Source organism: Apium graveolens, chromosome 6 (assembly GCF_009905375.1).
Source record: "Apium graveolens cultivar Ventura chromosome 6, ASM990537v1, whole genome shotgun sequence".
NCBI classification, from domain to species: Eukaryota; Viridiplantae; Streptophyta; class Magnoliopsida; order Apiales; family Apiaceae; genus Apium; species Apium graveolens.
The window spans coordinates 8,896,187-8,910,798 of record NC_133652.1 but is presented as its reverse complement, the minus strand read 5'-3'; the positions used below and the strand labels follow the sequence as shown (position 1 = coordinate 8,910,798).

Genomic DNA, 14,612 nt, shown 5'->3' with positions numbered 1-14,612 from the left:
TTATTTCATTTTGTAACAGAGAAGCTGGTGTAGAACAAAATGAATGCAAGGTCTTAATGATTCTTGCTTGCTATTAATTAACATATCATACATAATATCCAATGAAATGCAACCACGATTCATCTTGTTAAAATTCCCAACTACCTATGCAAAAATTTAAATAATTACATACCACAAGAGCTCATGATAAACAACCTGTTGGTTAAGTTCTCCCTTCATGAACAGAGACTGATATGCAGCTCAGAAAAAAATTCAGGAGTGTACAACATGGAGTCCATCGCATGAGAAAATCGATCCTCTTAATAAGGCCTCAACGACCTGATAAATATTTCGAGCAAGGGTATCAACATCTGTCTTCAGGCTCTTTTTTTGTAATTTAGTAGCACATAATCTTCCGGTTTAAGTGAGAGTAACACAAGCTTTGCAGATTTTTCTTAACTAGAGTCTAGAGGTACAACTGAAAGTAACACTGTACTAAAAAGTAAACATTTCCTCCCTCTGCCGTCTGCAATGAGGGGTCTCAATACAAGACAAGAAAGTGATTTTGGCGTAGCTACTAGAAGTAGCACTAACTGGTAAACGGGAAATTCCTTCACTGATACACAAGAAATAGTGTCTCCTGGTGAATGTCATTCCTACACAGATTACACAAGCTACTTCTTGCAAGGTTTCGTGATTGGCTGGTATGGTTCTATAGCTTCCAACTAAGTAGGTGAAGGCTGTGCTGATAAAAGTGAAACTTCAGACCCGTTGGATGATGGGGATGATAGCGTAAATGGTTCTGAATACTCAGAGGATGAAGGTGAGAGTAATGGGGTGGAAGATAATAACTTTTGGCTATAGGGAGAAAGGCATGAAAAAGTTTCTGGCAAACAGAGTGGAGCTTGTAGAGACAATACAGGTCCAATACGAGGAACCAAAATCTCACTTTTTTTGTAAGTATCAAGTGTACAAACTTGGTTTTTAGGGGTAAAGGCAGAATTGTAACCATATCCAGGGCTCGACACTGGTGATAGATCCGCATGATAAACAGAGGATTCAACTCCACCGTGTATATCAGAACTCGCTTTGGATAGAGTAATGAGCTTCTTCATAGCATCTTTTGCGAACTTCCGCTTCAATTGGCCCCACCTATTTTCTCTTGCAGGAAGAGGGGTCTCTGATCCGGTTCTGAATAAAGCAGATGGAACAAATTCACCATAGAGTGCTTTGTGGAAAATCTCAAAATCTGTATCATAAGATTTAACATTTCTTTCGCCACCACCTGGGCTTATAGGACCACTTGTCTTGTTAACATCCGTAGAATAGTACCTTTGCCTTTTCGTAGCTGCTTTGTGGTAGTCATCATCTACTAAAACTTGTTCAGTCCCAATAGCTTTCCAAAACTCATATGTTTCTTCACCTTCTCTAATAGTCAAAACTGAGACCTGTGCCTTTTCGTATCGGATGACCTGCAAAGCAGCTATCCTTGCATTATCTGACATCACTGAAACACAATTCTTACCAACCCACACATATATAGCAGCAGGGACACAAACAAGAAATGCCCCGCGAGAATCAAGGTTATCAGAACCAGGGTTGCTTAACAACTTTGGTACAAGATGAACAGGATCATTTTGGGAATGAGGTGCCATTTTATACATCCTTAGGACGGAACTTGGACTTGCAGGCATAGCATGTACGCGCTTCTGGATCTGCAAAAGTTGGCAAGCAAAACCCATATTTGGATTAGTCACACCTCTTGCTCCTTTCACATGTTGAAATGCATCTTCAAAGCTAAGCTTCTCCCTCCACATGAGATAAGCAATAACCAAGGAGTTTGATCGAGAGACCCCCTTGGAACAATGGACAAATACTCTCCCGCCTTGCTCTCGTACATCTTCAAAGTAATCAAACACATCATACAAAACACTTGTTATATCTTCAGAAGGGCTGTCCCGCAACCAAAGTGTCAAATACTTGAGATCACCCTTAAAATACTCCGGACAGATAAATCCAACACAATTCAACACATGGGTAATACCATTCTGCCTAAGTACTTCCCGATTCTTAGCAATTGCATCACTTCCCAAGTATACATGATCAGTAATCTTTGAACATATATTCTCAAAAAAAGCAAGCTTGCCTTTCTCCGACTCAAATTCTCTAGGTGACTGTCCCAAGCCCAAATTACCACAAGGAAGCTTAACCGCCTCCCTTCTCACCCCAGGAGTCGAGGGACAAGGCCAAACACCAAGATCATCAGACCCGGCTGTAGGCCACTCCTCAGCCTTTGGTCTAGAAATCGAAAGTGGCTGAAGGGGAAGCAAAAGACCCCGCGCCTTACTACTAAATCTTGGCCTTGAAATGGCCTTCACAGGTGACCTATCAGTCCAAGAACCCGAACCCGAAAACATTTTCCCATAACCACCAGAAGGGTCAGCATTATCTTCCACTCTCAACATCTCACAAATACAACTAACAAATTTCTATCAAACACATCTTGAGCTACTTATAAAACCTCCCATTTACCCTAAAAATCATAAAAATTGAATCTTTACTCTAATAAGGCAACACAACACAAACAATTCTTGATCTTTAAATGAATCATGTAAGTATATATATGATTATATTGAAAAGCCCAATTGAAAAAGTGACCTAGTAAAAGCTGTAAACAAGGAAGTAGTAATGGGGAGCAAGATTCAACAAAAGGGGGAAAATAATAAAATAAAGGAATAAAAAAAAGAGGGATTTAAAAAAAAATAAAGAAAGCAAGAAGACTTACTACTGGGTGTTTGTTGCAGCACACATTTGAACAGGAAGCCCTAAGACAAAGACCATTATAACAAACAACAAGAATAACGTTAAAACCAAACAAGAGGGAGAACAAGAAGATTCTTTTGTTTTCAAACTTAGGTAGTTTTTTTTCGTTTGAATTTGGTGATTCAGTCTTTTGTGGACCCAACTGCCCCCACATTACCATCAAATTTCATGTTCATAGATTTCAAATAAGTGTGATATGTATCTAACCTTCGTCCTAAAATACAAATTTTTTTTACATATATTTAAGATGAATAAAAAATGGGATTGATGTGCCTGACATTGTCCTCATATTTGTAAATACAGGGGTTAACTTAAAATTACAAAACTACCCATTTAAAATTATACTCAAAATCCTTATAAACTCAGGCTTCAGCCTGAGAACAACCTCAGATTCAGTTTTTTCATAAAAAAATAGTCCACAAATTAGTTTTTAAAAGTATGTTGAGTTAAAATTTTCATATCATTTATCAGTGATTTATTGACTAGGTCAATTTTTTATTCAAAAAATTATTGTATAATTTAAAAATATGAGTCACTTTATATTATAAACATGTCAAATTCTCTCTCAACAAATACTTTTCAAAATTTATCAGAAATTTTTGAAAAATTGGTCAATTTATATTTCTATAAACATGTTAAATTTTATTTAAATTTTCAAATAAAACTATTACTCCCTCCGTCCCACCAGGATGTTTACATCTCTGGTGGGCACGGAGACCAATATATATATATATAAAAGTAGGTAAAGTAATGAAAAATGATGAAAAGTGGTTAAAGTAGTGGGACCTATTAATATTAAATAATAGATTTGAGAGAGTGGAGGAAGTTAGTGGGTGTAATAGTGTTTTATATTATTAAAAGTTTACTATTTTTGGAATGTAAAGAAATGGATGGGACGGCCCAAAATAGTAACCGTAAAGAAATGGATGGGACAGAGGGAGTACAAAGCTACAGGTGGACCAGTCAATAAATACGAGATCCGATCTCAACCTTTTAGAAGCTAATTGTATCCAAAAATTTATGTTGTTTTTTAATTTTATAAAATAAAAGATCTTAATAAATTTCCTTTTTGGGCTTTTTTGAAAAATATTCAAGACTAAAAATATTTTTACAAAAATACTGTCATTTAGTAAAAAATTGCAAATATACATTTTTATTTGCAAAAGAACCTTTTTTAAAATTATTTTGCAAAAATACGGTTTTATGCGACTTGATTCAACTAGATGCAATTTTCGACGAATTTCTGCAACTCCACACAATCTCGTGCAACCTCAAATACAACCAAAAATTCTCGATTAAACAAGTTGCATATCTACTTAAATTTGGTTGATTTTGGTTAATTCTGTATATTTGAAAAAAAGCATAATATAGCAAAATTGCAAAAAAAAATAGAAAAATTGTTATTTTTAGTGTTTTCTCTATTTTTCATATATTTTGAAAATTCAGACAAATTATAAGACATTTTGTAGATTTTTTTTAAATCAACCAAATTCAATATAAAACTTACGGGATTTCAAATCAAATCTATCAAACTCAGTGTAAAATTAAAATCAACAACAATTTTTAAAAACTCTTCTATTATTTTTAGTGTTAAAATTTAAGTTAAGTTAAAAATATGTAATTTAAAATTTCGATTAAGAAAATACTTCTATAATAATCTCAAGTCAATAGGCCAAAGATTAAATCCAACTTTATCTGATTTTCGGTAAATATGAATTTGCTAAAATTCGTCAGATCTCGGCGTGTGAGTACCCTATGACGGCATTTGGAGTCTATATTACAGATTTGACGAATTTATACACGATGAAAAATTGAATCAATAGAGGAGAGAAAGATTGATCGACGGTTTGTGAATTTAGAACGGGATCTCTAGGGTAAAAATTGGGGACTTACGACAACTACTTTTGACCGATAATTTTTTACGGAATAAATAAGTCCCATGTTAAAAAAATCATAGGCGGAGGTATTGTCTAACTTAATTTTATTTATTTTTATATATTATTTTTTATCATTTTTTATTTAGGACAAATATATTTGTGCACACACAAGGTTTTTAGAATGAGAATAAGGCTGCGTACACTATACCCCTCCCCACACAATATCATAAGAGGTATTATTGGGTAGGATGACGATGATGATAAAGAATTTGCTAAAAATTCTGATCCAAAATTTAATACGTTTGAAAAAGTGGAGTATCTCGAGCCTTGAAAAATACTCCTAAAATATTGATGTTGACTAAACCCAAATGAATAAATATTAAGCATACAGATTGGGCAGCATTTGTTATCATTTGACTATGTATACCTGAAGTTGGAACTCAACTATAATGTGTAACAACAACAAATGATAATAAAACTATAATTAACCTTCTCGAAGACTCAGTTTTCATGAAGTTAGTTTTCAACATAACATTAGCATGTTCCTTACCGCTTTACATGGAAATTTCAAGGCTAAGTTACATTTTTTTCTTACTAAATATTAACAGAAAATATGAATTATTATTTGTGAAAAATGAGACTGGTTTATATTATTGTTATTAATTTGGAAATACAACACAAAAAGTTAGATGCAACGACCAAGAGAGTTAGTTGGGTCAAGAAAAGCTGGCGATTGAATCAAAGATAGAAATAACTCCAGTTCATACCTAGCCCTTCTGTAGACATGGTCTAACTCTAACTCTCTTAACTAAAATATACTCACAAACAAACTGAGTCATTGATTTATAGTCTCATGTTAACTGTCAACAGTTGATAATTTTATTAGTACAACAACTTATATGTATCTGTAGATTATTCTACTTGATCCTGGAAAGTTTCAATAGTTGATTAATGGGTTCATGCCAGATGAACTGACTGTGGTCTATTAGTATGGTGCTGTATATAATATAACCCTTGATCTTCGATAAAATGGACGAGAGATATCCGTTATATCCGTTAGCCTAGACTTATTATTTATTATTATTTCGGTTTTTATTTTTGACGAGTTATATTTAGGCTGAACTTATTATTTAGATTTCAGTTCTTGTTTTTGACGAATTCATGTAACATATTGGGCTAAATTTTGTACATGTTAAAATTTAAGGCTCGGATTTAGAATTAGGAACATAATTAGTTGATATTAACTAAAAATTCAGATGTTTAACAATCAGAAGATACAATTCTGGACCAAGATTCTCTAATTTTTCATGATTGTGCTACTAACTTCATTCAGATTCATTTTTCTTTACAGGACATTCACTTGTTCAGGGGTTTATAAGTTATGTAGGATGTTCAATTTTATTAGTTTAACCATCATACATTTGTTTTTCTTGAGCTTAGGCTTCAGTTTGTGAGCTTCATACATTCAGGTCCCAGCTCACAAACCGGCATGTAGTCTGTGTCGAGACTTGAGAGTCGACACCACCAACATGATATGTTTCTGGAACATGAAATGGAGTATCGGTTTCTTAAAAAATCTCATCGTTAATTTGGTTTCAACACTTCTTCTTGACGAGACCTAATGTGATACTGTCTAGTTGATAAGCACCGACAAATGTGGCACTGACACAGTACTTCTGTGTAGCACATATTCTTAATCCATCCCTCCAGTTTTCCTGATGAATCGAAGGGAGATGTGCAGACATTTCTCTTTGCATGATCCCGATAAGGCGTTTTTCCAACAACAGGTTCATCGCGATTTGAAAATTACCGAAGTGCACACAGAGGCCTCTCAGAGACGAGCTACCTCTGGCAATTTTATTGCAGCCATAATGCCATGGCTGTTATTCCCAGGTTGTCTCATCTACATTCAATTAAAGGCATTTCTAATTTAACTTATTCATTGTAATTTACCTGGGAATCAATGAATCTTGTAAAGTAAATATCATACACTTTAACCATTTGGTGAAGTTTACAATCAGTCGTACCTTCTGCATTTGGCATTTCTTTTAAAATTTAGGCTTAATGACCTTTCAAACCTCAAAGTCTGCACCAATATACCTATCAGCCCCCGTAGTTCATTACCGTACATTTTTGCCCCTCGGGTACTAATAACGTAACCTTTTACCCTTAAATCGGCCGGTTTTTACCCAGTTTTTCTCCCGGTCTAAGAGTAAAAAAACACATTTTGGATACCGAGTGCTGAAAATGTAGGCTTTTAAACTTCAGGGATTTTATGAGTACACTGGAGTCCCCGAATGGTTAAAGGTCATTGAGCCTAAAATTTAATTTAAGCTGATAGTAATAACTCCGCAAAAACAAAATAAATCTATGACAGAAAATTAAAAGCTAGTGAATCACCTTTCAAATACTAAATGAGTCAATCTAGTATAGTTCACTATCTGTTCGAGAGAACAACAAATCTGCATGTAGTACAGTATAAAAGCAGGGGAATGTTTGATGCAAACAAGCAAAAATAGAAAAGCATAATAGGGTAATGGAGACACTGACTTGTGGTTTTTGTTCACATAATGTACCAAAAGGGAAGAGAATCATGAATACTTGCTAGCTGGTCTTCACGATATCCTGATTCTTTGCCTCTCAGTTGAGTCCTACATTGCACTTCTCTCCAAGCCATTCTCCACACTAAAAATAGTAGTACTTTGCCATATATCAATGCACATTCTTCCGGAAGATCTTGCTTCTGCTTGTCAGCCCAAACGTACAACCTACGAAACCCAATGTATCGCACACGAGAGACGAACCCACATTTTCTCCCGTTGCAACCACAAAACCAACCGCAGCCACCAGAGTCTGTCACCAACCCAGACCCACGTATTCTCCCCTTGCAACCACAAAACCGACGGCAGCCACCAGAGTCTGTCACTAACCCAAACCCGCGTATTCTTCCCTTGCAACCACAAAACAGACGGCAGCCACCAGAGTCTGTCACCAGCCCAAACCCAAATATTCTTCCTTTGCAACCAGAAAACCAACTGCAGCCATCAGATCTTGTCACCAACCCACATTTTCTCCCCTTGCAGCCACCGCATCACCAGCCTCAGCCACCTCGCTCACAGCTCTATCCCAGACTTGAACCGCCTGCACAACCACAAGCACGGCCACTATCCGGTCCCAGCATTGAATTGGCTCCACCAACACGGCCAAAGCGTCAAAGCAAAAGATCAAAGGCGCCGCAAGGTGCTGGCCTTCTGTCTGATCCTACAAGATCACAACTCGGTAATGATCCCCGCTCCCCAACACTCTCACAACAACGTCGCCAACCTCGTGAGACTGCACTTTTTGTTGGACCTTCACCAACACAACAGCAGCAATCCTCAGTTCAAAGAATTCCACCCCCTCGCAAAACTAAGCCTTTTACATGGTGCATTGCGATTCTCTGTGCAATTTTCTGGGTCATAATCATACTAGTAGGGCTTATAGTTCTCATAATTTATCTCCTATACCACCCGAAAAGTCCCAAGTTTGATGTGGCAGGAGCAACCCTGAATGCAGCATATCTTGACATGGGTTATCTCCTTAACGCAGATGTTACTATCTTGGCCAACTTCACCAACCCAAACAAGAAAGTAAATGTGAACTTCAAGCACATTATCATCAATCTCTCTTTTGATGGAATTCCTATTGCTACAAGGTATATTGATCATTTTCATGTGAGAAAGGCACAATATCATCTTGCAAATATTCATTTGGTAACAAGCCAGGTTAGGCTTTCTCCAGTACATAGCCAAAAGCTTAAGAAGCAAATCGAAAGCGGCAAAGTCAAATTTGATATTAAGGGCCTGTTTAAAGCAAAATCTAAGTTGGGAAATGTCCTTAAGTATTCATATTCATTATATGGTCATTGTAGTATTGTAATGACTGGCCCTCCTAATGGAGTTTTGAGAGCAAAAACTTGTGGCACCAAACGCTAAACAATATAGAGATCCTATTCTTGTTTCGTCATCTAGAGATAAGGTTTTTGATGTCATTTGTCTTCTCTGTTTTGCCATGTCCACTCGTCATATTTGTCTTTGCAAATCTAGTCCTTTAAGATCTTTCTTCAGAAATATATAATTAAAGCTGAGAAAGTAGGGATTTATACGCAACAGAGCCGACTTGCATCAATGTATCAGATTTTTCTCCAAAGGGTAAACTTTATCTTGCATTAAAGTTCTTTTTGCTTTCTAAGTCTTCATATAAGATCAATATACAGCTACAAAAGAGACTCAGAAAGTTCCATTTCATTAGAACGTTCTTGATGTGTATCAAGTTGGGGAAAACCTACAAAGTTCAGCCGAAGCCATTCCCATGGCCAACATAAATATCTTGACCTACTTAAAACAGACCTCGAGGTTTCCTGCATTTCAAGCTGACGAATTAGCTCTTCCACCTTGTCTCTAAGCTTAGAAGACCTCAAATCAGCCAAACTTAATGATTTTTCAGCTGCATCTCTTGCCGCCATGGCAGCATCAGCTGTTTCTTCTTTATATTTAAGTTTATTCTCCAATTCTATTATAGCTTGCTTTGCCTCTTCAAGTTCCTGGCGAACAGCTAATAACTGCAAGAATGGCGCACGTTAACACATCAACTGGGCAAAAAGACTAATACGCAAAAATATCGGGAAAAATAGGGACTGGGGAAATGGTCTGTTTTTAATTTTCCATTAAGATTATCCTGGGCAGGTTTAGCACGCATGTTGAGTATCAATTTTAGTGTTATAATACGATCAACTAATGGTTTATTACGCTTGTTCCAAAAATTACTCCCAATTTACAATTTCTTTTGCTCATTTTTTCATTACCTTAAATTGTATATTAAGTCCAACAAGTAGCAGATGTTGTTAAACAAAAATTGCAATGAGCTAATATAACAATTTGAGTACAGCATCTCAAATCTAACTCTAACTGTGAAACGGATAGAGTTCCAAATGCTCATAATAATTATGAGTTTTTTTCTTACATTGGCTTCCTATTTATGACCACCCAAAAGGTATCGCAAGCATTAACTATAATATTAAAGTAGCCAAAATATTGACAGCCTAAAAAATAGGTGAAAATAAATAAGGTGAAGAAAGCTTTGCAGCTATTCCAGCTTTAAATGTTTCTTACAAGGGCAAATTAGGATTTAGGAGTGCATGGCACTTTCACTCTACAGTCAAATCTGCTAACAACTACTGAATCAAGAAACAGTTGTTGCTATACTGTTTTCTTTAAATATGCATAAATTTTCTCTATGCCTTGTGTTGACTTGATTTAGGTATTGTACAATAATGTACCTAATCAAATCATTGAATGGCAAAAGCAGACTTCAAAGTGGTAGAAGAACCATAAAGATAATATTAATATCCTACAGGAAGGTTCTGTAGACATTTTGGATATACCTGTGACAGAAAATCATGTTCAACTGCTTTGCCGGCATAAGCTTCTTCTTGTGCAGCTACTTTCCATCTTGTAATTTCTTCTTCAGCTGCAGCAATGTCCATCATAAGCCCTTCAACCTTAAACAACAAAAAGTAGCGTCAATAAGGAAAGTTTAATTAAAAAGGAAGTACTTATTTCCCTGTAGGATGCATTCACATATGAATATGATAAAGAACAAGCAACCCCAAAGGAGAGGATCAGTGGTCCTTCATACTCTCTGTGAGTTCAGATCACTTCCCATTCCCCTTCTGGGACTTTTTCGATCAAAAGGTCAGCAACCAAAAGAGAAGAACTAATGTAGCATCTTACTAATAACTGCATTATAAAGGCAATATAATGATAAATGTAAAGAGAAAGTCACATTTTCATTTGCGATCTTCTCTTTCTCTTCAAGTTCCTCCACTTTTTGTTTTTTTCGAATGAGCTCCTCCTCTTGAGCTTCAGCTTGCTGTTTGAGTAAACTTGTCTCTCGCCTTAGTTCAGTTAAATAGAACACAGATATAACCACTATTATTAGTGCAGATAGTGTGGGGATTTTCAAGGAAAATATTCAACATAGATGTCTCTACAATGTCAATGTCAATGTCAATGTCAATTGCAAGTAGCTTGTACACTTATCTGTATACAGATACTCATATGATAATTGTTTATGATATCATTAAATGCAACTTTGGATAGCCCAATTCTGCATTTCCAATATATGGCAAGACACGCTATCGGAATATACAGGTACTGATATGGTGTTACCAGGTCCTGATGATCTATCTTCCCTACACTAAGAAAATCCCAAAGTCAAGCCTGTATTTAGGAATAATCATAGTCAACCACTAAAATTCAAGTTATAGTCCGTAAGAATCCTTTCCAAGAACACGAACGAATTTTTTCCAAGAACACGAACGACAAAGTAGTTTTATAACATACTATTGGTCTACCTACTTTTCACATTAACATATTACATACGCAAATTGTAGTATAATCTCTCATCATTCTGTATTAGTAGTAATTTATACCACAGTGGAACCATTAAAGGCAATATTTCAAGTCATCTCGAGTTAGAAGTTAGAACATAGGTAGTGATAAAGTATGGAGTATAGAGAGACAGAAGAGGGAAAAGTAGGGTTTTAATGTAATGCGACTTGTTCTCTATTACAATAGAAGAGAGGCTTATATAGCCAACAAGCAAACAATAATAAGGGAAAACATCCTAATAAGGAAACTATTACAATAATAAAACTATCCAATAATAAGAATATTATACATGTTAACAGGTAGAAGGAAAGTACCTTAGCTCTTCAACAGTATGCTTCACTTCATTACTCCTCTCCTCCACTAATACCTTTGTTTTCTCAACAACAATTCCACTCAATCCATATATCGACACCATTCCTTCCAAACAAGCACGCAAATTCTCCTCCACATCACTTCCTTTAGGGAGAAACAAAGACTCAGACACCTCCAACTGATCCAACCTATCAACATCCACCATCTTAACAACATTACCAATCTGATCATGTATTTTCGCAACATAATTCAACTGATCAACCACCAACGCTCTTTGCAACTCCATCTTCCTCTCCAAACTCTCCACCTTATCCTCACTCTCCCTAAACCGCATTCCCAACCTCTCCACCTCTTTCTCCGTTAACCCTAACCTACTATCCTTCTCAATCAACAACTTCTCGTAATCCAACACCACTTCCTTCAATCTCCTAATTCTCGCCTCAAGCTCCGAGACCTCAATAACACTCTCGAAACTCCTCTGATCCATCAATTCTCGCGCCTCGTCCCTCTCCTTCCCTCTCATCTCCACCTCCCTAATAATCTCCTCGACAATCTCACTCATCCGCGTAATCACACCATAAACAACACCTCCTAATCCACTAAACTTATCTGACCTAGGCAATCCACCTACTCTAAACTCCTTAATTCCCTTCACTCTATCCGAAACCGTCTCGATTCCACTCAACATCATCTCAGCAGCGATCTCAACTTCCGATTTCAACGACTCTTTCGACTTAATCGCCTCATCACACTTCATATTAAACTCCTTAAAAACCTCATTTCTATGTCTAATTACTTCTATTAACTCATTTTTCAACTGATCGTGCGCTTTTAGAGCTTCGTGTTTCAATCGATCACTCTCGTCGCGCTTCTTAATCGAATCGTGAGCTATGAGTTTTAAGCGATTGAATGATGTTTGTAAGTCGGAGTTAGAAGCTTCTAGAGCTTGTCGCGATTGACGCTCGCGATTGAGATCGGCGAGAAGTTTTTGAAATTTGTCGTCTTGGTGTGACGTGGAGGTTAGTTCGATCGGTACCGGAGTTTCGTCTTCGACGTCGCTTAGTACGGCGTCGTCGCCGGTGGTTGACATTGTGAAGCTAATTTGATTTAATTAAATTTAATTAGTGATTATAAAGGAATTTATAAAGAAAAGAGAGGGAGCGGGTGTGTTTAATTTGATGTTTAAATTTTAATCAACCAAGACTGAGAGAGATTGTACGTAGGGCCGTAATTCGGGTGGACCAGGTCGAGTTTTGAATCGGATATAATTTGAGCAGATATTAGTCGTGTTTAACTAGGGCTGTCAAACGGATAATTCGGATACGGATCCGTCTATATCCGTATCCGGATCCGAATCCGAAAATCCGTATCTGTATCCGTATCCGTATCCGAATCCGGAAATATATAAAGAATAATATCTGAATTCGGATCCGACGGATACTATCCGGATACGGATAATATCCGAATCCGAATCCGATTTTCATTCAGATTTTAAATTTTATATTAAAAATTAAAAAAAAATAAAAATTATTAAAAAAATTGTAAAAATTAAAAATTCATTTAAAAAAATTTAAATAAGAGATAAAGTGATTTAATCATATTTTAATTTTTCAAAAAATTAATTTTATTTATCTTTTCAAATTAATCGTTATCTTTAAATTGTTGAACTTAAATGATTTTTTCCTATATGTCTATAAAATTTTATAAACATAATATATCTGTGTATATAACACATAAACACACTATAAATTTAATATAATATATTTTTAAATTATTTAAATATTTAAATATAAAATATATTTATTCGGATACGGATATTATCGAATACAAATATGCCTATATCAGTATCCGTATCCGCAATCGTCGGATTCGAATACGGATAATATCCGCTTTGTTTCGGATACGAATGCGGATTTTTCGGACAAATATCGGATTTTTCGAATTTTTTTGACAGCCCTATGTTTAACTGACTTGTTTAATTAATTGAGACTGAATTTCACGCACTCGGCTCGTTTAATTTCACGAGTTAAGTCGAGCCAACTCGTTTAATTAAACAAGCCAAAAACTTATGCCTGAACTCCGTCTTAAACGAGCTGGGACTTGTCCGAATTCAACTTATTTAACTAAACGAGTCAAGTCGAACCCCACTTAAATGAGTTCGAATCGAACGAACTCACAAGTCATAAAATTTAATGGATTTGTACAATGACTAGGAAAAAATTGAGAGGAAACGAAGAGTGACAACTCTTTTATGTTTATTTCTTTGGTGGTCACGTTCCGGGCCTTGTTTCTGACAAAATTTGAACCTAAGATATTAAAAATAGGCGTCAATATTAACTTTATTTCACATTACATATTTTTTTTGCCAAAGGAAAATAGACTTTCATTAAATCAAATGAATTTCAAGTACAAGAGAGATTTCTAGGGAGACATTATTTGCCTTCCAGATACGGTCACCAACTGAATAACTACAGTTTGCAAAAACATGGGTTAAGTTATTCGCAGATCGTTTCACAAATTTAAGGGATAATCTTTTGTGTTTAACCTCCCTTAACAATGACTTACACTCCTGAACCAATGCACCAAAGTAAGAAAACATGATTGCACTGCTCCTAATAGCTTGAAACGCAATAATGCAATCTGATTGCACAATAATCTCATTCAGGTGCGTTGCTTTAATCCAACTCAAAGTTTCTCTAATCCCCATTGCATATTCTCATATAGAGTTGTAAATCAAACAAACTGTTCGTTAAACTCGGTCGAGTTTGCTCGAGTTCGATAACTTTGATTTGATAGTCTAACAAATTCGTAATCGTTAAATTCGTTCGGGTTCGCAGCCTTATTTCGAGTTTGATAAATTCGGTTCGCCAATGTAACAAACTCGAGTTCAAACTATTTCTTTTAACTGTTAAGCTTAATGAACAAACCGGTGTTCGAGTTGTGTTCAACCAGAATTCGATCGAGAAAAAGTAAAAAAATATATCATAATTCATAAATCATGCATTAACAATTTAAAACGTAAATACTGAAACTGGAATTAGTACATAATATACATCAGAACTAAACTCATTAATCATTACAAAAATCAAAATGAAAATTAAAAAAAAAATCTTGAATTATTGATCAAATAAGTTAAGCATCGAAGTTAAAAGTTGAAATTATAGTCAAAAAGCTGGAAATGCACCTGAGA

General features: G+C 35.7%; 1 protein-coding gene and 1 pseudogene across 1 annotated transcript; both read right to left on the bottom strand.

Annotated features, from left to right (window-relative positions):
- Positions 1 to 28: 28 nt before the first annotated feature.
- On the bottom strand, positions 29 to 2,895 carry LOC141666495 (protein-tyrosine-phosphatase MKP1-like; annotated as a pseudogene).
- Positions 2,896 to 7,055: 4,160 nt separating this feature from the next.
- Positions 7,056 to 12,661, bottom strand: LOC141666998 (uncharacterized). Its single transcript, XM_074473268.1, has 4 exons — positions 11,425 to 12,661; positions 10,503 to 10,614; positions 10,102 to 10,218; positions 7,056 to 9,279 (listed from the first exon to the last, which is right to left on the bottom strand). Exons 1-4 carry the CDS (start codon positions 12,510 to 12,512, stop codon positions 8,935 to 8,937), a joined length of 1,662 nt encoding a protein of 553 aa, XP_074329369.1. The 5' UTR covers positions 12,513 to 12,661; the 3' UTR covers positions 7,056 to 8,934.
- Positions 12,662 to 14,612: the final 1,951 nt, after the last annotated feature.

What these genes read in the sequence shown, in the direction of transcription:
- LOC141666998 (XM_074473268.1), bottom strand. Translation starts at nt 12,512, where the DNA reads ATGTCAACCACCGGCGACGACGCCGTACTAAGCGACGTCGAAGACGAA. An exon ending in AGAAGATCGCAAATGAAAAT is followed by an intron (nt 10,219 to 10,502) that starts GTGACTTTCTCT and finishes TTGTTGTTTAAG; the next exon opens with GTTGAAGGGCTTATGATGGA. An exon ending in AACATGATTTTCTGTCACAG is followed by an intron (nt 9,280 to 10,101) that starts GTATATCCAAAA and finishes CCATTCTTGCAG; the next exon opens with TTATTAGCTGTTCGCCAGGA.